At 35.3% G+C, this 23,695-nt stretch overlaps 1 protein-coding gene across 1 annotated transcript in view; it reads left to right on the top strand.

Annotated features, from left to right (window-relative positions):
- P3H2 (prolyl 3-hydroxylase 2) overlaps positions 1-23,695 on the top strand; it is a 148,601-nt gene that overhangs the window by 109,927 nt on the left and 14,979 nt on the right. The window contains exons 2-8 of the mRNA XM_063101853.1: positions 6,643-6,795; positions 7,877-8,066; positions 13,389-13,520; positions 15,645-15,787; positions 16,117-16,206; positions 18,008-18,048; positions 19,179-19,273. Of these exons, the coding sequence (XP_062957923.1) occupies positions 6,643-6,795; positions 7,877-8,066; positions 13,389-13,520; positions 15,645-15,787; positions 16,117-16,206; positions 18,008-18,048; positions 19,179-19,273 (844 nt within the window). The remainder of the gene's footprint in view (positions 1-6,642; positions 6,796-7,876; positions 8,067-13,388; positions 13,521-15,644; positions 15,788-16,116; positions 16,207-18,007; positions 18,049-19,178; positions 19,274-23,695) is intronic.

Raw genomic sequence — 23,695 nt, 5'->3', positions numbered from 1 at the left:
TGTTAGGAAGTTAGACAATACACAGATGGCTTGAGGGATTTCGTCCAATTAAGCACGCACTTTTTTTGGCTAATACACTGAGGTGGTTTTTTTTGTTTTTTTGTTTTCTTAAAACATCAAAGGTTTTTGTTTTAAATGGTCTCTAATCTAAAGTAGCATGTTTAAAATTCTGCTTCTTCATTTTAGTGTTTTCCTTACCCAGAAAGATGGTTTTTATTTAGATAAGCCACCTTCTAGCAAATTTAGTTGATGGAATCTGTCGTTCTACTGAGCTCATAAGGGTAGCCTCAATTAGCATCGGCTGTTCACTGTCAGTGTTTAACATTAAAATGTAAACATCAGATTAAAACTTAGAGTGTTTAGAAAGAGCAAAAGTCTATTAATCAGACTTAGAACCATAAGTAATTGAAAGAAAGAGCATAAGAAGTTTGGCAAACGAAAGTACTTTTAAAAGACATATTCTCTCTATCCAACTTACTCCACAGAGGAAATGTTACTCTTTAGAAATGTCATTTCCTATTTAGTCCTTACCAAATAGCATTTTGAAAGCTATAAATATTTACTTAGAGCCATGACTACATTTTAGACTAACATTCCATAAATGCAAAGTTTATTTTCTACATTAGCATAAACACCTGACGTTGAATTAATCTGTGTTCTTTAAAGCTAGAAATTTCTAAATGTTCTAAGATGTAGGAAATAAACACAATTTTTAGAAATTTCTCTTACTGTGGGGGTATATCTTTTTAATAAATTTTACCTTTCCCAAGTCCAAGAGGACTTTGAATTGCCTGGCTAAAGCAATTATTTGTATAATTAGATTTTTGAAATGGAAACAAAACCAAAAACAATCAAAGAAAAAAGGGAATTATACCAGCTTCAGCTTGACATGCTAGAAACCTAACATAATATAGTTAGTGTAAACAAGACTCAATATGTACTTCTGAGCTTCCTAGTAGTCAAGGCAAAAGAGAAAACACAGTATATTATGTAGTTCTCAATGTATGCTAAAATTAAATTTATCGATTTGTCAGGAGAAACAAACTATTACTTTCTGTAACTGAATTATACAAATAACTTCATACATGACTCTCCTTACAAGTTATTTTAACTTAAAGAATGGTAGTATTATCAGCAATTGTGAAATAAAATGCAAAGTTTTTTTTTTATATATATATGGTTATTTTCTTTTTTGTCTCTAAAAATCTTAATCCATCATATAGAAATGTTTAGAAATTTCCTAAAATAATATTGAATTCTCATTTTACATTATACTAAGTTCATAGAATTTAGTTTAATCCAGTAGGTCAAACAAATTGCTTCCAAATTTTGTTTCAAAATTTGATGGTTTTTTATTTTGAGAATATTCTTCTACCATGTTGTTTAATTTGTAAAAAAAAAATACTTATTTACTTACTTATTGGTTTTGTGAAGGAAAGTTAAGTGGATTGTCAAAAAATAAGGTAAATTTGGAGACTTTAGCTAGCGATAAACTATGTATAAAAATTTTTGGTGTGTGATATATATATATATATATAAAATATAGCTAGCTCCATTAAAGAAAAGACTAATGTTTTTAGCCCATGAGCTTTTAGTGTTTAGTATGATATACATGCTGTAATCTGATGACTTCCTGTCTCTCTGTCTAGTGTGTTCATGCTGCTAGCTAGAACTTAAAAGTTCTGTCATGGCTTAGAAACAGGATCTCTTTAGTGTCTACTTACATGCTCATCAGTTGATAAGAAATCCCATATGGGGTCAAAAATCTCTAAAGTCACTACATTGTGAAATTAAGTAAAGAACCAAGGAAAAAAAATATAGCACTTCTTCAAAATGTAATGTGTGATATTGGATCAATTACCAAAGTAAGGGTGATGAAAGTGGAGAAAAAATTCCCTTCTTTATCGAAAACATTGATGTTTGGGTAGAAGAATGGAAATTACTTATTTTAGCTTGATGTTTTACTCTGATTGTACAGAAAGCCTTCAGAAGATAAAAAGTGATGCCAAAAATCTATTTCAAAAGTGCATAGTGGTCTTCACATGTTGCAATGTGCTTCAGAATTAGCCCCTGTTCTTTGTTACACATGGTCTTGCAAGCTGTTCCCAATTTCATGTCCAAAATAGCTGAGCTTTATATTTTTTCCTAATTCAGAAGAAAGGGAACTTGTATACTTTCCCTATAATACGTTTGGAAATTTTAGAATGTTTTTCCTTTTGTGCTATGTGCCTGCCTTTTGAATTGAGAAACATTGTTACAGCAAAGAGAGGAAGAGAAAGGGATGACGGGCATGGAGAGGAGAGGAAAGAAAGAAGTGACAGACCTATCAGGTCCTATTTTAATTTTGCAAAGTAGAAGCATTTTCTCTGACTTGAATCATGGCAGTCCTCCCTTGCCTGCTACAGAGATCTGTTTTCCAGACAGCAGACTGAATTATCACTTAAACGTGTGTATCAGATCTTGTTACATCTCTCCTTAAAATTCTTTAATGGTTTCTTCTTGCACTTTGAATGATATTCAGCCTCTTTCCCATAACCTGTCAGTGATCTGTCCTTCTCCAGCCTCTTCTCAAATCTCTCTCCTTAGTGTCTGCTCTGCTTTTAAAACACACAAATACTTTTTCCACTTCAGGGCCCTTTCACTGACTTCCTTTTGCTTGGAATGCTCTTCCTCCTGTTCCATTCATGACTGGCTTCTCAACTTTTAAGTCTTAGCTCAAAAATTATGTTGCAGAGAGATAAAACAATTTATCAGAACTAATTTTTCTAAGGGAGTCCTCCTCCCAATCTCAGTCTGTGCTCACAAATTTGCTCATTTATTTCTTCATAGCAATTAGCACTATCTGAAATTACTTTCATTAATTTTTTTACTTGAGACTTGTCCCTTTTGATGAGAATATAAGGCCTTTGTATGTTTTGACCATGTAGATATTCTCAAGACTATCTATCTCAAGAGAAAAGGGCCTTTGTATGTCTTGACCTTGTAGATATTCTCATTGACTGTCCTTTTGTCTGGCACAGAGATGGCACAAAATAAATACATGCTGCATAAGTGAATGAGTGAAATAAGGAATTTGGTTACGAGTGGACTACTGGACCTAAATGTGTTTTTTGAATAGGGGGATGGTAAGTTATAAAACTTAAGGAGGTTCCTTTTGTCTAGGAAAAGTTTGCATAATGGCAGATAGGAGGAAGTTATGCTAGAAAGACTGGGGAAATATCCTGGAGTTCCTGAATGCCATGGTGCAGAGTGTCTGGAATCTCTTTCCTGGTCAGCAGATTGCTACTGAAGATATTTGAATAGTCAACATGTCCTTTAGAAGTGCCTTTTTCATGACTAGCAATGGAAAACAATTTGTGTGTCAGAAGAGTCTCCTTCACTCATCAATTCAAGGACAGTGTAACTTCTGAATGTTAGCAGGGTGTTGATTTAGTCAGTGTTCATTTGTTTTTCCATGTAGCGTGACTGCTGCATACAGTCGTGCTTCTGGGCTGGCAGGAGAAAATGTTTGCTTTAGTTCTTCACAGCCTGAGATGAAATGACCCAGAGCTTCTGGAAGGCATTTCTCACCAGTATTTATCACATCCCAGTGGGGCAGTGGCCCTCCTTAAGAGTTTGATACCAACTTCTTGTAAAAGCATTCCCCTTTCCTCAATTGTTCTTTATTTCACAATTTATTTTCTAATGCATGGAATTACCCTCATATTAGAGTTATTCTTTCCTGTGGTATGTTAATAAAATCTTAAAGGAAGTCCAGTTTGGAACCTTTATATGCAGTTTGCTTTTGGTCTGTTTCAGTGAAGTCATGGGTAGATCCTTTCTTAGCTGAAACCTAGTATTTACAAGGCCTTGCAAATCTTTTTCATTCAATAGCACAACATTATTTGTAGTATACACATGTTCATTTGGACTTTTCCTACCACTTCAGATGTGTGTATTTAATCTCTAAGATGGAGTACAAAGATATCAAGCTTCCAGTTAAAACAATGTACTATTTTATAGACTCTGGCAGCCAATTCTAGTTTCCTGAATTGGTTCACAATAATTTAAAAGCCAGAGCCGGTTCATGAAGAATTTTTATGGTTCAGCCTTAAGTCATGGACTCCCCTTTATATCTATTTTTATATTGGGGAAAATAGTATTATGTTGAATACTGGGTTATAAAGGGGGAAAGCACCAAATAAGTGAAAAGTCAATTTTGTCAAATTTAAGAAAAGGAACCAGATTATCCAAATTGGCTGACAGTTTTCAAGAGCTACTGAATCATATTCTTCTGTGGTAACCAGTACTGGAAGCTGTCAATGTGAATGATGGCTTTGGAGATCTTTTTATCAAATTCACATCCTTTTAGTAAAACCTTGTTACTTATGAAGTACTCACCTGTAATATACCTTTTGATTTAGGTGTAAAAGATTTGCTTCTTACAAGTTTTTTTTTTTTTTCATTTTAGACATATCATAGACATCATTTATATGTAAAATAGGTGGAAAATAAAAATATAAGTCATATGGTTCCTATCCACAGAGAGCTCTACTGGGAGAAGCAAATATATTCAGATACATATGGCATAAGGCAGAGTATGGTAAATACCAATAGAGGAATAAGGATAAGATGATATTGTAATGCTTGTCTATAGTTGTAGATAGGGTTGGGAAAAGGTCTCTTAGAGAAGGCAGGATTTAAGTTTGGCATTATAGGATATGTGATATTTCAGTGAGAAAAGACAGAGAGACCAAGGTTCTCTAAGTCAGTGGAACAGCGTGAGCCAAAGCATGAAGGTAGGAAAATGAAGAACATAAATATTTATTTGTGATCTATCCACTTTAATGTCTGGCGCTAAAGAACCAGAGTTTGTTAGTGCTAATCTATTTTACTCATAACTTACTATTTGGCTATTAGCTGGAGATAGTTTTCACCAGCCATAAGTACCTACTGTATCCCCATAAATTATGTGCTCATGGGAGCTATAAACTGTATTCATTAGGGGAAGCATATTCATATCCTTGAATCTGATAGATCATTTATAAATTGTATGGTATTATGTATTTTTTTAGTGCTTTAGTGATTTCTGAAGCACATTCATATATATTACACAATTAATTAAGTCTTCCCAAAATCCTAAGTAGTAAATGTTGGTATGCAGTTTGTATGAGCACTTTTTCCTAAAGGAAAACTGAACCACAAATGTTCAAACCTTTTCCAGGTTTTCTTTCTCAATAAAAGTGGACACACACACATTTTAGAACCCATTCTTTTTCCTCTATGCCTACATAACTGTCACCATGTAGATGTCCATGCAATTCCTATTTACCTCTACTGGTGTGTAAGAAATTAAGAAAACTAAAATTGAGAAGGAAACCAGATCCAAAATTAGTGATTCTGTCAGCCAAAATGATTCTGGGTGCACAGAACTGAGTATAAAGGTAGAAGTGGCAAGACAGCAGATTTCAGGCAGGATTTAAGGGAACGAAGGTCACTAGCTAAGAATCTGCAAGTTAAATGAAAAAAGGGAAGGTTTTACTATTATTAGACAAATTAAGAGTACTAGGTCTTAAAGTAGGGGAGTTTATGTTTTCTGCGATGAAAGCTGATTCCTTACATAAAACCAGATTGCAGTGACTGGGAACTTGTGAACCTACTACTTCTTTCTATTTTTAAATAATTGAGTGATTAGATTGTCAAAAGCAGACCCAGTTGAATCTTATATGCTGTTTCATGAGTCTATATTTACTTGCTCAATAACAATGAGTTTTCATTTCTTCACACTCTAAAACAGATCAAACATATTTTTGATTTTCCATGAAAAAGACTGCTAATGTAAATATTCATTTTTCTGATATGAGGTAAGTGGATCTGTCTATAGGCACTTTCCATAATTAAAGCTTATGTCAAAATGTCTTACACTGAGTAAATTTAATTCCATTTTGTAAAAATGCATTATTGCTTCTCACATGGAGAGCAGAGGTTTAGAGGAGATTGACAGTGTCGTGTACTGGTAACTAAAAATTCTTTCTTTTGTATTAATGAGGATCAAAGGTGTAAGTTTGCAATCACATACCTCACTCAAGGAGTGTGGAGAAGATTTTATATGCTGTATGTAGCATCTTTTATGCATTGAAATAATTTACTCGAGAACAAATTTGGTGGAGGGAGAGGGATACTCAGTCCCCTTCTTTGGAAAGCCAGAAGTGTGTTTGTACTACTAGTTTCAGGATCAAAAGCAAAACAAACAAAAAGAAAAAAAGAGAAAATATAAGACAAAAATGTTGAAAATGTGAATTGGAGGACCCTGGCAGCTCTTTATTTTGATTAATCATAGAACAAAGAAAAGCATATATATTCAATTTTCCAGAAAACACAGATGGGTTAGAAAAGAAAGGGAAGAGAATAAATTTGGAACAAAGCATTTTTATTCTTGTTCACCAAAGCCAAGTTATTCATATGTCACTTTAGGAACACTGTTTATTATCAGACTCCCAGCACAGACGTAAGGAGGTTGAGTATAGTAAATGTGAACTGGAATCCTAGCCTTGCCACATTCAAGCTGTAAGAACTTGGATTGATCTTTTTATTTCTCTGAGCCAGTTTAGAAATATTTGCCTTCATTTGGTTCTTTTTTTTTTCCCCTCTATCTCTCTATAGCTTAACCAGCTGGAAAAGGCAATGGAAGCAGCCCACACATTTTTCATGGCCAATCCAGAGCACATGGAATTGCAGCAGAACATAGAGAATTACAAAACAATGGCAGGTGTCGAAGCATTCAAATTGGTAGATCGAGAAGCCAAACCACACCTGGTGAGCTCTGGGGACCCCTGACCTTACCACATGGAGCTAGGTTCTCCTAAGTTTTATTTGACTCAAGCAGATTTGTATAAATGGGTATCTCAAATTCATTCTCAATTACCAGTAAAATTTTTTACTTATTATAATTATCAAGGTTAAAAAAAGTTAAGAGAAAATTAATTTTTTTTGAAAATTAAAAAATTTTTAATTAAAAATGAAAAAAATAAAAATGTAAACATTGAGAGGAAATGAAAATTAATTTAGAAAATTAGTATAATGTGGTGAAAACTAGAACATCATATAAATACATGTAACCCCCTCTGAGCCTTCACTCCTCTCCAGTGCTTTTATTTTATGCCTGAGAGTTGAAGTCCATGTGAATCATTCAGGGTCACACTACTGTTTTCTATCGAATCTTTTAAAAGACACATAATTCTTTGTTTAGGAAATAGTACTTGAAATCTCATGTTGAAAGGGTTTTGTTTTTGTTTTTCAATTTTTGGCATCACCATTCTCAATGCGTGGCCTTGAAAATCTTTGCAGAAAAAGATGAGAGGAAGATTTCAGATGGAAGACTTTTTTTTTTTAATTGGGCAAGGCCTAATTAGAAGAGGCTAAATTTAAAGCCCTGGGACGCTTTTCTGTACTCATGGAGATGGGACTTTTAAAGGGAAAAGGTACATGGCAAAGCTCTCCTCCTTTCAGCTTCAGGATCACATGAAAGATGCTGGGTTGCTATACATAGTGTACATTAGCCCATTAAGAAGAGGATGAGGGAAGAGGATGTCACTTCCCCCACACCTGTTGTCCTGCACTTGCTACATGGCCCCACTTACAGGCAAAGGGAATAGGAAATACAGTCTCATGTGTGCTCAGGAAGAAAATGAAACTAACTGGTGCCATAGCAGTCTAATTTCTTGGCAAGTCCCCTCTCATTTACAATTTATTTGAAGTTGGAGAAGTCACACTTTATCTCCCAGCACAACCCTTCTCTATCCCTCTGCAGCACAAGAATACAGTACCCCACCTACCTAAGTGATCCTGAGTCTGCCTATATCCTGCTCTTCGAAAATATAGTTTTTTCTTTTTGCAGGAAAGTTACAGTGCAGGAGTTAAACATTATGAGGCTGATGACTTTGAGGAGGCTATCAAGTACTTTGAACAAGCTTTAAGAGACTATTTCAGTGAAGATATGGAATGCCGAAGTCTGTGTGAGGGGCCTCAGAGATTTGAAGAGTATGAGTATTTAAGGTATAAAGCTGGACTCTATGAAGCCATTGCAGGTAAAGCTTATTTTTAACCTTGATTTATTTTCTGATTATAAAAATACTACATGCAATTTGTAAAAATATTCCAACACTATAGAAGTATACATTGTACAAACTGAAAGCTTTTATAAGTCTATCCCATCCAGTCTCCCATAGCTAAATTTATGTAGCTAAAACTTTGGTGATTGTCCTCTCAAACTTTTTGAGTGCGTTATGTAAATATTTATGTATTTATTCATAGTTATTGTTTTATTTTTCATAAAAATAGAGCAATACTATAAATAGTGCTTTTCAACATACTTTTTGTTTTTGTTTTATTTTATGCTTAACAATATATTGTGGACTTCGTCTCATGTAAGTACATGTAGATCTACCATATTGCATTTAATGGCTGGGTAATGTTCTATTATATTGGTACTTCATAATTTATTTGACCAGGGCTTTACTGATGAACACTAGGGAAGTTGCTGTTTTTTATTATTATAAACAATGTAGTAGTGAACAATTTTGTATAGTCTTCTTCAATTACTTAATAGAGTATTTTATTATATATGGGCATTTAATATATTGCAAAGTGGCATTTAAAATAGTAGATAACATGCATTATACAGTAATTGGAGATATTGGCTTGTTAACCATTTACGGGGAAAAGTGGGTTCTCTGATGTACACCATATTCAAAAATAAGTTCTATTTGTGTTAACAATATAAATGTAAAAATTAAAACTGTTAAAGGGAATGTAAGAGAATATTTGTATAATATGAAGAGAGAAAGCTCCTCTAAACATAACAAAAGACAAGAAAAATGAAGAAACAGGTAGACTTTACTTGAAATTTATAAATATGGATTTATACAATAAACAAAGCTAATCTACAAAAGACAAATGGAAATATTGTAAAATATTTTACAGGCAAAAAATTAATATCCTTGATATTGTGTGTGTATGTGTGTTTACAAATTAACTTTTTTTTTAGTTGTAACATAGTTGATCATACATATCTGTGGAGTGCAGAGTCGAGTATCAATACCTGTGTGCAATATGTAACATCCTTCATATTTAAGGGAGCATGCAAATTATTATTGGTAATAATTTACATTTTAATTAATAATAGTAGTAGTAATAACCAACACTTATGTAGCAGTTATAACATACCAAGCACTTTGTATATGTATATTTTTTTAATCCTCTAAACGGCTCTTTGTAGAAAAATAGTATTATCTACTCTCCTCTCCCTCTTTTAAATGAGGAATTTGTATCTCAGAAATGTGACTAAAGTGAAGCTGGGAATCAAATCTAGGTTTTCTGAGTCTAGAACCCGTACTTTTAAGGTGTACACAATTTTAAAAATGGGCAAAGGTTAATTTATTCAATAATAAATGTTTACCAAATATTTGTTGTCTTCCTAGTTATTTATATATATATATATATATATATGTAAAACAATGTTCAAGTTTATGTACTTATAGAAATACAAATTAATGAAGTCATTTTGCTCTCACCAACTTCTAAGGTTTCCTGTCTCTTTAAAAAAGCAGCACTCACCTAGTAGCTTAAACCAAATCCCAGGAAATTATCTTTCAATTCAACATCTTCCTCAATTCCTATTCCCATCTGATTGTTACCAAACTTTGATAGATGGTACCTCCTTACAACACTTAAGACTTCCTGGCTGTCTCCACCCCTTTTGCTACCACCCTGGCTCAAATCAACAGTCTATTTTAACTAACCCAGTATGATTGCCTCCTTGCAGCCCCCCTGTCCTGTTCAGGTTTTGCAGACAGACACAGACAGAGAGAACAGTCTCTAAAAATAGAAAATTCTGCTCATAGACTTGCTTAAAATTCACCAATGGTTTACATTCCATTTGGAATAAAATACACAAACTTTAGTAAGGACTTTCATGGCCGGGCACTTGTATATGTTTTCATCCTCTCTCTCTCTCTCTTTGATCTATTGTTACTACATTTCTTTTAATTCCTTGCATATGCCATGCTCATTTCTACTTGCAGACTTTCAAAATGTTGTTTTCCTCTAACATTTGGTGAAAGCCCTATATTGTTCAGTGCTCAATCCTCAGTGCCTAAGTACAGTGACTGGGAAATAGTAGATGCTTAGTAAATATTGGTTAAATAAACGGGTTGATGAATGAATGAATGGAGGAGTTGATATATCTGCCAGTCACAGTGCAGAAAAAAGATTAATAATACTCCATGTTTGTGAGAATGTAGATCATAAATTGTTAAGGTTCTTTAGAGAGACAATTAGAAAATAGCTATTAAAATTTAGACTAGGAAGTAAACTGAAAATCAGTATGTCAAATGACCAATTTGTGACACACCAGTTACCCCAAATCAACTCAATTCACCTAAAAGCTATACAATTATCTGAATTACTGAGGATTTTTTCTTCAAAAGTTTTGTTTCACTGGGCCTGTGCCAGATCCATTTTTCTACATTTTTGTGAGCACTGCTCATTTGAATGTCATTTTTACCTGTGTTTCACATTATAGTTGCTGAGCATTTCTCTGTACTTAATTTTTATTTGGGGACGGGCAGGCTTTTCCTTTATTGTAATTTACTGTGTTGTGGTTTTGTGGGGATCTGTGCCCAGACTCTACCCCCATGTTCACCTCTATACCTGCCTTTATCAATGGGATAATTTTGACAAATGAGACAATTTTGACAAATGTCCTAGATCTGGTTTGGGTAAATGGCTGACAGCTTCCCACAGATTAGCATTTAGTGATTGCTCAGGGTCACCACAACATGTCGGTTGCTGGAAAAGAAGAGGGGTCTCCTAACTCAGGGTCTCTAATTCTTAACACAGCTACCACCAACACCACCACAACTTCTAATAAAGAAAAGTGTTTTAAAAGAAGAAAAAAGTTATAATCCCTCAAATTCAAATCAAATATTATAAATTAGAGACATAAATCCAAATCAAATATTATAAATTAGAGACATAAATCCAAATCAAATATTATCAATTACAGACATATGGTAAGTCTTCTTGGGAATTTGAAGCATATTAATTTATTATGAGAAGGAAATTTTTAAAAGTATTCCTGCACAAGTGTCTTGGTTCTCAAACTTATTAAGACATTAATTGCTCAATGATATTTGAGATTTAAAAAAAAAAAAGGAGGCAAAGAATACAATTAAGAAAAAGTAATATGACAACTCTCACTATGTAAATTCTTGTCTGGTTCAAAATTGCCCTAAACTAGGAGTAAAACTCTCTTTTAAAATACAGAATGAGATGGGGAGCTATAATCAGCCACAATGTATATTGACAAAATAAAATTAAAAAAAATAAAAAAATAAAATAAAATAAAATAAAATAAAATACAGAATGAATTAGAAAGCCAGAATATTTGAATTTTATAGTTAGAAGAGACATTAAAAGTTGGAGAAAAATACAAATAATTCCTGCATGTAGTTATTTACTACTAGCTATGCTTGCTGGAACTCTAAAAGTTATAATTTTTTTTTCACTCTTATTTTGCTGCTATTTATATCCTGCCTTGAAAAACATCCTCATTCAGATTTTGAGTTCTTGGTGGATGTGTCGCCCACTTTTCCCTTTTGCTTGTCGTTTGGAATAAGAAGGACTGTGTAGTAATGCGAATGGACAGTTAACTAGGAGAAAACATTTGAAAGTTGTTTGCTGTTGTTTCCTTAAGAAATAAAACAGCTAGCTATTTATTTCTGACATGCTAATCAAACAAATAGAACTCATTCCTCTCTTCACTTCTCCCAGTTGGGGTTAATACCAGTGGACTTCAGGGATTCTGTTAGCTGTGCTGTACAGGATGGAGTTAGACAGGTTATGCAAAACTGGCACATTTTCTCTCACACCAAAAAAAGCATTTCCTTCCTGTTGTGTTTTGGGGTCCTTCTGCATGATCATTGAGATCCAAGCCAAACCTGACTAACAGAGAAGGTTTTGAAAGAAGGCAATTGTGGTAAATTAAATTGTACGGCTATGAAATCAAATGATTTTATCATCATCTTCAAGGGAACCTACTGAGCACAAGTATGACGGCAACACCCTCTTTCTGGAAAAGTGTACTTATCTTTATTGTGAAAATCAGGGTTCAGGCAAAACGTAGGAGGTGTTTTCTTCTCTGGGACATTACCCACTTGGGTTTCCTCATGTCGTGCTTGGATGAGATAGAGCCTAGAGCTAACGGGGCCATGAAAACCCCTACGCTTAACATTCTCTAGCTTTCATCCATCTCCCTACTTTACCAGTCTCTGTTAAAGAATGTACAATGCCTTCAGTATTAAAATATGCAACGTCCAAGTGATGGACTAATTGTAATGGGGTAGAATAAGGTTCTGATCAATAGATGTAAAGAAATAATGTTTTTATTTTCCTTTAGGAAAATTTGTTTTGAAAATGTTGACAAGGAAAAAGAGCGCTTCTGCCTCACTTCTCTGTCTGAACTCTCCATGTACCTGGCAGCTCCTTTCTTTGAACTATTCCTTAAAATCACCAGAATCTAAACTTCCCATCCTGATTCCATGACACTCAGGCCATCTAAAGTATCCAGAGAGGCCCCAAAATTGTTAAATAAGAAAATCAACATTCAACTAGGTGTGAGTGGGGTGAAACGTCTTATATCCCTCTCTGGAGAGGTAGAAAAAAGGGTATAAAAGTGCAGGATACAGAAAAGAACAGGAGCCAGAGGATTTAGGATTGCTGGTTATCAGATTGGCTGTCACTCTTTTGCAGCACTTGTCTTCAAGTAACCTTTATTTTACTTCATAATGGCTCAAAAGCGCAAGAGTAGGGATGCTGGCAATTCAGATATGACAAAAGTAAGCCATAAAGTGCTTTCTCTAAGTGAAAAGGTGAAAATTCTCAACTTAATAAGGAAGGGAAAAAAAATTGTATGCCTAGGTTACTAAGATCTATGGTAAGAATGAATCTTTTGTCCGTGAAATTGTGAAGAAGGAAAAAGGAATTTGTGCTAGTTTTGCTGTCACATCTCAAACTGCAAAAGTTACAGCCACAGTGAAAGATAAGTGCTTTGTTATGATGGAAAAGGCACTCGATTTATGAGTGGAAGACTTGGATAGGAAAGGGTTTGGTACTATCCATGGCTTCTGGCATCCACTGGGGGTCTTGGTACGTATTTCCTGCAGATAATGGGGGACTACTGTGCTTTTTCTGTGGAAAGGTTTTACCATCACAAAGTGAGGATAATGATTTCTCTCTCAGACTACGGTGAGGTGAGGAATGCCCTGTGTAAACGTGGCCCTGACTTTGAAGTTTGGGCTTTCGGCAGGCAGACGGGGCCAGGGACACACCTCTTGCCTCTTGTCTTCCAGACCACTTCATGCAGGTGCTGGTTTGTCAGCATGAATGCGTGAGGGAACTTGCCACCCGCCCTGGCCGCCTCTCACCAATTGAGAACTTTCTTCCTCTGCATTATGACTACCTACAGTTTGCCTACTATCGAGGTAAAGCGTGGATCATCCGTGAAGACCTTTGTGGGGTTACTGTTCATCATTACAGACATTGCACGTTTGTGATTTAGTCCACTGCTGTGGGCGTTTATGTGTTTTCTCTCTCATCTCACATCACTGCAGCTCAAGGCAAGAAGAGCAGAAAGTGAAACCATAAGTGGGCAAATACTGTGATAATTTCCTGAAAACTGTACTAGACTGACGTTTTATATGATTTTTAAACAATTTTAACTTAATTTTAATAGGTAATATTTTCACATAGTTTAAAGACCAAATATTATAAAGCCTCCCTCTCATTCCTGTCTTTACCATCCAGTTTCATGCCCTACAACCTAATTTCTTATTCACCTTTTCAAACTTTTGTAGAAAAACAAGTACTTACCCATGCATACAGATTTATTTTTCCTTCTTTTACACAGAAGCTAGCATATTATTCACACTAATTTTACGTTGTTTTCTACACTTAATACATGTCAGATTTTTTTTAGTAGGTTAGACTTAGGAAATTACTATTTTCTTAGGCCAAAAGTGGTTACATCTTGGCAAGTTTATATGGTTAATTTAATTGTATTAGTATATAGAGATCTTTCTCATTCATTTTTCTTTACATCTGCATATCATTGTACTATAATTTATTTCATGTGTTTCCATACTGATGGAAAATTGTTTATAATCTTTTGCTATTACAATCAACATTCAAATGAATAATATTTTACATTTGTCATTGCACATCTGTATGCAAATATCTATAAGATAAATATCTAAAAGTACAATTGCTTGGTCAAATGGTTTATTCATTTGTAATTTTGATAGATGTTGCCAAATTTTCCTCCATCTGGATTACATTTTCCATTGCTCATCAACGAATGTATAAGTAAATTTTTAGATATTCCCTAGTCCATTAGGTAAGAATTAATATTTCAACATAGTTTCGTTTTCTCTTACCTTACTGAGAAGAAGAGAGATTGAGCATAGAATTCAGATTTCTGAAATTGGTCTTAAGTATCAGGTTGTTTAATGCCTTCATTTCGCAAAGAAGCAACTCACATAAAGTCACCTAGTTTAGTGACAAGTCATAATTCCTGGTTCATTGCTCTTCTCATTATCTCTCACTATCTCCAGCATCAGTAAAGAAAGTGTTTCCCTTTTAAAATCATAATAAGAAAAAGTCTTAAGCCAACATTTTAAAGCTACTTTGGCAAAAATCCTCTTCCTTTCCAAAAGCAAAACATTACTCATTATCCTGGCGCTGATGGAAAACAATAAATCATGTATGCACTCAAGCTCCAGTCATGAGAAGTGAATTCAAAGGAACTGAGAGTTAATTTTTATCATTTTTATTAAAAATCAGAGCCATCTCTGAGCAGATATATCTGGAGGAAAATACTTTTGAAAGAAATCCAATGTTGTGGCCTATTTGAAAATAAGACATACAGCATTTAAATTTTTCTCTTATAATAGCTAAATGTTTCTAAACAATCCTCTTATAATAGCTATTTCTATAACAAAGAGTTTACAGTTAAACATTCTTATCAGTTCCTTTAGTAGTTTGCTACTGTTGGAATTCCTGTAGTTGTATAGTGAGGGGGTGGAGGGAGGGCCCTCCAGAGCATGTGGGGCTCTGAAGGACTTTGCATATAAGTACCAGTTTACCACAAACTTTGCAGCAATGAGAAATAACATTTTAAATCACTTGCATTACTCATACATTACATACAAAATGATACCTATGTATATTGGTCATTTTTGTACAAGGTCATCTTCAGGATGTTTACTTAACTCAGACTCAGTACCAAAATCAAAATTAACTCCTACAATTCTTCTGTTTATCTATATTAAATAATATAAATTGTCAACAAACATCTTCAGGTAGGACACTTTTGATAATTTATGCAAAACATATAGCACCAAAGCAGACCAAAGGTAATCCCTTTTGAATACCTGAAATCTTGTCCTTCCTTTTGTCTGGTACTGTTTCTGCTCACTCTGCTCAACCTCAGTTATATTCCCTATTATTGATGTTTAATGCTTACCTCTATAGACATGTTGAAGTCTCTCTTTAAAATCCTTTGGGCAGACCTAGGCTGACTCTAATGCCACAACTCCTCGGTCTTTCAGTTGGTGAATATGTGAAGGCCTTGGAGTGTGCCAAGGCCTATCTTCTGTTCCATCCAGATGATGAGGATGTTCTAGACAATGTGGAATACTATGAGAATCTGTTGGATGACAGCGTTGACTCAGCATCCATTGAGCCCAGAGAGGTGAGACCAATGTTCTGAGAAGAAACTCTTAATTCTGCTATGTGCTGTGGCGAGAGTGATAGAAATATACCACTGCTATCAAAGATATCTAACAATTTAGTTAGATAGAACTCATTTCCTTCAAACTTTAATTATTCATTCCAGAAGCATTTTCTTCTCATATGTGTCAGCTTGTGAAAATCTGTTGAGATGGGACAGCTTTTTTTTTTGCAGCTCTGAATGTTTGTTAGCTCATTTATCACTACCTAATCAAAAAAATTTCCATGCGAACATATGTTATATCTCTTACCTATTATTTAAACATAAATTTTCTTTCTTTCTTTCTCTAGGATTTGACCATGTTTGTGAAACGTCATAAACTGGAATCTGAATTGATTAAATCAGCTGCAGAGAGTCTGGGATTTTCATATACTGAACCAGTAAGAGCAAAGAGGAAAGAGAAAATGTTTATTAAAAGAACTAGTCAGTGGAATTCTTACTTATCTTTTTATTCCCCACTCCCATTTGCTGATGATTCTGATACCCTCCTTGAGTTAAAAATTGGAGATATTTATTCCACATATGAGATGAACTTTAAGAGTTTAACAGATTTTCACTTCAGTGAGGCCCAAAGTCGAAAGCAAATATATTGGTTAGAAGTATTTTGTACATGATTCATTTGTCTTAGAATGACTTTATTTTTCCAAATCTGGATGCAACATTTTACATTTACTCTTAATGCCTGTTTATTACCTAAAATTAAAGAAATTTCAAAAAGAACAACATCAGTCACAATTATACTCCCCATCATGCTGACTTTACTCCTTTTCTATGTTGTCTTCTGATTATTGTTTGTGTAAAGACATACTTTTTGCAGAACTAATACTATGGTATAAATAGATTTGTGTCCTGATTTTTATTTTAAAAGATATCATAAGCAATTACTATATTTGTCCAACTTTTAAAATTATTTTTTAGCTACATATGCAGAGTTGATGTACAATAAATAAATGAACTCTTCTCCTGCTGCTGGACATTTGAATTATTTCTTATTTTTTCTACTATGCTTGATGCATTAAGTATTTTTCTCTCTATTAAACTACATCCTTCACTACATACCTAGGAGTGGGATTGTTCTGCCATCAATGGATATGAGGTCCTAAAGTTTCTAAAACTAAATATCTTTTTTTTTTTTTTTTTTAAAAAAAAAGATGACCGGTAAGGGGATCTTAACCCTTGGCTTGGTGTTGTCAGCACCATGGTCTCCCAAGTGAGCTAACCGGCCATCCCTATAAAGGGATCCAAACCCATGGCCTTGGTGTTATCAGCACCACACTGTCCCAAGTGAGCCACGGGCCGTCCCTGAAACTAAATTACTTTTCTAAGAGAGTTTTCTGACACCTTAAGCACCAGCTGACCACAAACTTCTCAGCAATGAGAAATGATATTTTTAAATCACTTGTATTACTCATATATTATGTACAAAATGATACATCTTTGCTGTTTTAATCTGCATTCTTTTGATGACCAGCAAGAATAATCTTTCCACATATTATTAATTATTTTTCCTCCTCTTTGAATTACCTGGGCATGGACTTTGTTTATTTATCTATTTGTTTCTATGTAAGTTTCTTATATAGTATAAGTTATTTTATAAAAAAAGATACATGTTAATATGTTTATAAAGTAATTATTTGCATATTTTTTAATTTTTCTTAGTTATGTCTTGTTCTCATTGGCATATTTAAAGAATTAGGTTAGTTTTAATGTAATGTATCTAATTTAATACTTCTAATATATTTATATCTGTTCCTACTTACTATTTTTTTTTAATTGCATTATCCCAAGAGACACTAGAAAATGTCACTTATGCATTTTCACGATCTTATACAGATGATTAATCATAAAGGAGTTTGACTGAATGATCTTTCAAGTATCTTTCTGCCACCAAATTCTAAATCACTTTCTTGGACCAAAGGATGGATGCCCAGGCCGGTTCCTTACTATATTTTTAGTCCATTTGGTCTACATTTTGTCTTTTCCAAAATTTCATCAACCTTGGCCTTCCTTTTTATTAAATTTCTAAATAAAAATATATTGTATCTTTCTATAGTATGTAACTTTCCTAATATTTTAGGTCTTTTGAGTGTTCTGAGTATACATATTATATTTTAAATCTTGTTTTTGTAAATGATGTTTTAGTGACAAAATTACAGTGTGTTTTTTCTTAATTTAAAACAGAATTATTGGATCAGATATGGAGGACGACAGGATGAAAATCGGTGAGTCCTCCATTCGAAACACAAACTTTTTATTTAAGGAAGAAAAAGAGTTCCAAGCTGCAAATTAGGAGCTCTGCATCCTGGTCCCAGCTCTCCAGGTCATTTTTGTGTGACGCTAAGTAATTTGTCTTCTTCTCTGGGTCTCCTGTTTTTTCCTCAAATGAAGGGGTTGAATCAGGTGATCGCAGAGCACTAACATTCTGAAATTCCAAATCAGATAAAGTTGGATGCTGCTTTTGGATGGTGGATTCTTTTGCTGTACTTATTTGAAATCAAGAAGTTAAGAAGGTTATACTGCAAGCTAAAATATAGGTATCACTAACTAAATCAGAAATTAGGAGGGCTTGTTTTTTAAAACAGTAAAAGTCAATTTACGTATCTGAACTCAAATTTATAGAATGTTTGAGTTCCATGTTTGAGATCACATCATCTGGCCTATTTATTTTTAAATTGGGAAGCTAAAGCCCTGACAAGGCAGAAGACTTGCTTAGAGTCTCACCACAAGGGACTGGAAGATTCAGATATTCTTACTCAAAATCTTGAAGACTTTCTCTAGGCTATAAGGATGCAACCCTTGGGTGGCCCAAAATTATTGCAGGATATCCAAGAATATATATGTACACTCGGATTTGTTCAGTCTGTATATATTAAAAGGACATTCTGCTATGGTTTGTGTGTTTGCAAATTTTGACACAAACCTGTGTCTTTTGTATCAGAATAGTCAAGAGCTACTCCATTAGAACACAATTTACTTCAATTCAGTCATTGTTCGGTGATGCACTCGATGCTCACGGCACAATACGAAACTGTGAGCATTATAAAGATGCACATGACAATTTTTTTCTGCTATGTTGGAACTAAAGTTTAATCTGAAGTTGGATGAGTTATACATACAATTAATTTTAAGAGACGATGGTAAAAAGATTTAAAAGAGTGAAATATGCCATACTTCTTGAAGAAATAAACTTCATGGGAGCAGTGATGTTTAATTTGATCTTGAAAGAGGTAGACTTGTATACAACAAAAATATGCAACATAGAATCATAGACTACCTGGGTAAACTATCGTTTGCCTTTGAACATCTTTATTCAGTGGAAAATTGCCATTTCAATTTTTGTTTGAATGGGCAGAGTCCCTTCAGGAGTGAACGTGGAGGGGGCAGAAGTTTATGGATTGTCAGTGGGAAAAAAGTCATCACCCAAGATAGAACGAGACCTAAGAGAAGGTAAGTACCTGTGTGCTTTCAGTCTGTTGAAGGAGTGTAAGGAGAGGCTAAGGCTAGACCAGTTCTTATCCAGAGAAAGGCAGAACCCACACTCTGAAAACTAAAGAATAGGACTAAGCTACTACAGTTCATAAAAGTCTGAAACTAAGACAGGAATATCTCAGGTTTGTATATCATCACCTTTGGTTTCCAACAGAGGTGCTTCTAAATTTACTCCCTCATCGTTTCCCACAGGAGTCCTGTGAGTTAGGCAGGGACTATATGGTCATGGTTAAATACCTGTGGCTTATCGAGGCCACATGACTTACTTCTGTCACAAAGCCAGTGAGTGTTTATCAGAGGAAAGTGGAGAGAACACAGGTCACGTGGAATGTTATGTTAGTTAACCTAAGACACTTGAAGCACATAGACCTGAGCAGAGCTTTCAGAGAAAGTGGAATTTAGGCTGAATAAACAGGTGTGGGGAAAGAGTCATTCTAGTGAGTAAAACAAACGTAGCAAAGGCACAGAGATGGAGGGAGAGAACATTATGTCCTACTTATATAAGATCAAAATTAGTGGAGACACAGATGGAGTGTTGCCAAAAATAGTTTTCAAATAGAGCCAACAATTGTTATACGAATAAACTATTAGCAATACTAGTACTAAGAGCCGTCGTAATTCTTAACAATTGTTGTTATTTCTGTATGTTTTATCATTTTTCAGACACAATTCATTTTAATACTAGCAGGATCTCATGTGAGAAGACTTAGTGACTTCTCCAGAGTCTCACAGCTTATAGCAGGTTAAGCAGACATTTGGACCTAGACCTTTGAATCCAAATCCTATTTTCTCTTTTTCACCTGCTGCATGGAACATAGAAGTTTCTAGATAACCACAACATATCCTCTATTGATTAAATAATTGCAATATAAGAAGAGGCTTTCAAAAACCTGCATTGAGAAGAAGTACGAGTACAGTGCAGTGCTCCTTTCCCCAAGAGAGCTTGTTGGCATGTTCCTCCAGCTGATTTGAAAACTCAGGCTGCACAGTTCTCGCATTTCCCAGCCCTTTCCTTCCTTAGCTTCCAAGTCAGTATGAAGCAGTAAACAGGATAATGTGCTCATCTAATCTGACCTGGACCTCAGTTTGTAGCCACAAAGCCCAAGCCGTTTTACAACTGCCAGAGAGCTGCATGTCAGCCAGAGTTCATGTTGCTTTTTAAGCTGAGAAATCACCCAGGAAGTGCATGCCAAAAAGCCAGCACTTTGCTGTAAATGTTAGGGAAACTCCAGCGCAGTTGCCAAATTTCAAAGCATTTTTTTCTTTTGGCTACCGGGGAATCTGATGTCCAGCAACTGCTTGGAAGGTTAATGGGAAGAGTAGAACAGAAGACAACATGTGATGGAGAAAGATCATGACTGATAGAGCTACTCAAATCACAATTTCTGAAGAATTTTCTTAGTTGAATTGTCCAATGGATCTTAAAATGTTCTTTGGGAAACTACTGGTCTTAAAAGAAACTTGTTTTTCTACTGTACTCCCACTCAACAGAGAACACTTCAGGGACCTGATGTATAGGGTTTTTTTTTCTCTACACATCAAACAGTTCTCTAGCAGACAGCAACTGGGTGTCCTATAAATCAATTGAACTCTGACACTACGTACCTGGAGACAGTGTCAGATCCCACAGATTGAGGGCTTAGCCCCACAAGACTAACCCCACTTCAGAGGCCAATTGCAGGTAGAAGGTTGTCACCTATACTTCTGACCGACCTTCTGACCAACTGGCTAAGAACTGGGGTTCTTTCAACCCCCACCTTGGATTCGATTAATTTTCTAGAATGGGTCACAGAACTCAGGAAAACACTTGTGTTTACTGGTTATTGTAAAAGATATGATAAAGGATACAGATGAACAGCCAGATGCAGGGGTATATAGGGCAAGGTGTGGGGGGTGTGAGGAGCAGAGCTTCCATGCTCTCTCTGAGCAAACCACTCTCCCAACACCTCCATGTGTTCAGCAAACAGGAAGCACATCAAACCTTGTTCAGGAATTTTTATAGAGCTTGATCTCCAGCTCTGCCCCTCCCCACCCCATTCCCAGATATTTGTGGATGGGCCTAAATATTTCAACACTAATCACTTGGTGACCCACTCCATCCTGAGTCTATCTAGGTGCCCTACCCTAAGTCACCTCATTAGCATAAACTCAGGTGTGATCAAGATGGGCTCATTATGAATAACAAGAGATATTCCTATCGCTCAGGAAATTCCAAGGGTTTAAGAACTCTGTGAAAGGACCAAAGGGAACAAAGACCAAATATATTTCTTCGTACACCGTAATTGGAAAGCCTCTGTCTGGTAATCAAAGATCCCAGAGTCAGTGGGGATTTAGTAGAAATGACATTGAACTTGGGATCAGGAGCCTTTGCTTCTAGGATTATCTTAGTCTGATGTGCTCCACAGTTATAGAGAACTAGAAACTCATCTCTCTAGGCCCTGTGATCCTTATCTGTAAAAGAAGGATGATAACTTGTTTGAGATGATGAACATCTTTTTTGTAAACTATAAGGGCTGTCCTCCTATAGGCCTCGTTAATGTACACAACCCCATCATGCCCTGCGTGGCATTATGATACGTAGGGTAAAATGATTCTTCTTGCCATGAGCCATAGGCAGTAACACAAAGCAGTACTTTTCTAGATGATCCCTCTTTTTTGCAGTCAGAGAGTCAGAGCCAGGCACATACTTCATGAATGAGAGAAGAATTAAGTTGTTTGACTAAATCTCCTTGGGCTGTGGTTAAGAACTGGCTGAAGTCATCAAATGAGGCCCCAGGAACCACAATTTATTGGACTACATTTTTATTTTTATTTCAATGTTTTCTTCTGTCTGCTGTGCTACTAGTCATCTGTAGGCTGGTGGACTGACTTTTGAATGGCAGGGTTTATTTCTTCCTTTTTTTTTTTTTCCCCTTTTGGTTAGTGAGTAGGTAATTGGTTGTTTTTTTGTTAAATGTATGTGTGGGAAATTTCTGAATAAAACTCTATGCTTTGTGATTATGTTAGCTGCATGAAAGGCAGATGTCTAATACAGATTCCCCCTGAACCTGTTAGGATTTAGATATTTGAGACTCCACGTGGCACTTTCTTCCTCCCTCCCTCCCTCCCTTCCACAGGCACTTGCCTGATCTTTATATGTTACTTACAGCATGGTTAGGGGAATTGTCAATATCTTAGTAGCCCTCTTTTATATATACCTTATTATGCCATATGCTTATTAAGATGTCTAGTCAGAACTCAACATAATATTCCAGGCATAGTTTATTAATTTAATAATAATGATAATAATAATAATAATAAATACTTGACAGAGCTTAAGACTGGTAGGCATTTTTCTATAAGTTTTAGTAACTTTAAAAATCATATTGTAAAAATAAGCTAATTATATTTAAAATAACATACCCTCAATATAAAAAAGGAGGAAAACTTGGCAAAGTACAAGCCAACCTAGTTCACTAAAGCCCTTGTCTGTGTTCTATTTACTATTTTAATTTTATATTAGCAAATGGTTTTCAGTGAACCGAAAAGTCTCTTGTCTTTCTTATTCAAGAAATGTTTGGAGTAGAATACGCAGTTCACTTTTCCAGATATTTGAGAGAGAGCCTGCCTCACTTTGACTATGAATCTTAATCAACTACAAAGACTAGACCAAACTTTCCCAAATTGTGCTCTATATTAAGAAGTTCTATGAGAGGGGAAGAGACCACTTTTTTAAAAAAAATTATTGTTCTGAAAAAATTTAGGACAAAGGTAGTAGCTTACAACATCAATTTGTTATCTCATAGTTTCTGTGGGTCAGGGGTATGGGGACAACTTAGCTGAGTCCAGTGCCTTAGGGTCTCTCACAAGGCCTCAGTCAAGTTGTTGACCAGGGCTGGGGTCTCTTCTGAGGTTTGGCTGGGAAGTATCTTCTTCCATGTTAGATGGCAGAATTCAGCTCCTAAAGGGTTGGTGGGCTTTGGTCCTTCAGTTCCTAGTTTGTTGTCAGCCAGAAGATGCCTCAATTCTTCGCCATGTGAGCCTCTCCTGTGCCACCACTTGCTTCATCAAAGCATGAAAACTGGGAAGACAGGAAACTGAGTCTGCTAGTAAGATAGAAGTCACAATCTTAGGTAACATTGTGTCACTGTTGACATCCCATCACCTTTGCCATATTCTACTGGTTAGAAGCAAATTCCAGACCCATCCACGCTTGTGGAAAGCAGATTACTCAAGGGTATGAATACCAGGAGACAATGATCATTGGTGACCATCTTAGAGTCTCTCTGTCATAGGAAAGAAGAAGGGAAGGGAATGGATGCAGGAAGGGAAGGGGAGGGAAGGAAGGAAGGAAAGAAAGAAAGACGAGTATTGTGTTCAATTAAGGCTGAGAACTGCTAC

The sequence above is a fragment of the Cynocephalus volans genome, chromosome 1 (genome assembly GCF_027409185.1).
Source record: "Cynocephalus volans isolate mCynVol1 chromosome 1, mCynVol1.pri, whole genome shotgun sequence".
Lineage (NCBI taxonomy): Eukaryota > Metazoa > Chordata > Mammalia > Dermoptera > Cynocephalidae > Cynocephalus > Cynocephalus volans.
Note: the sequence above shows the minus strand (reverse complement) of the source record. Positions and strands in the feature narration are given on the sequence as shown.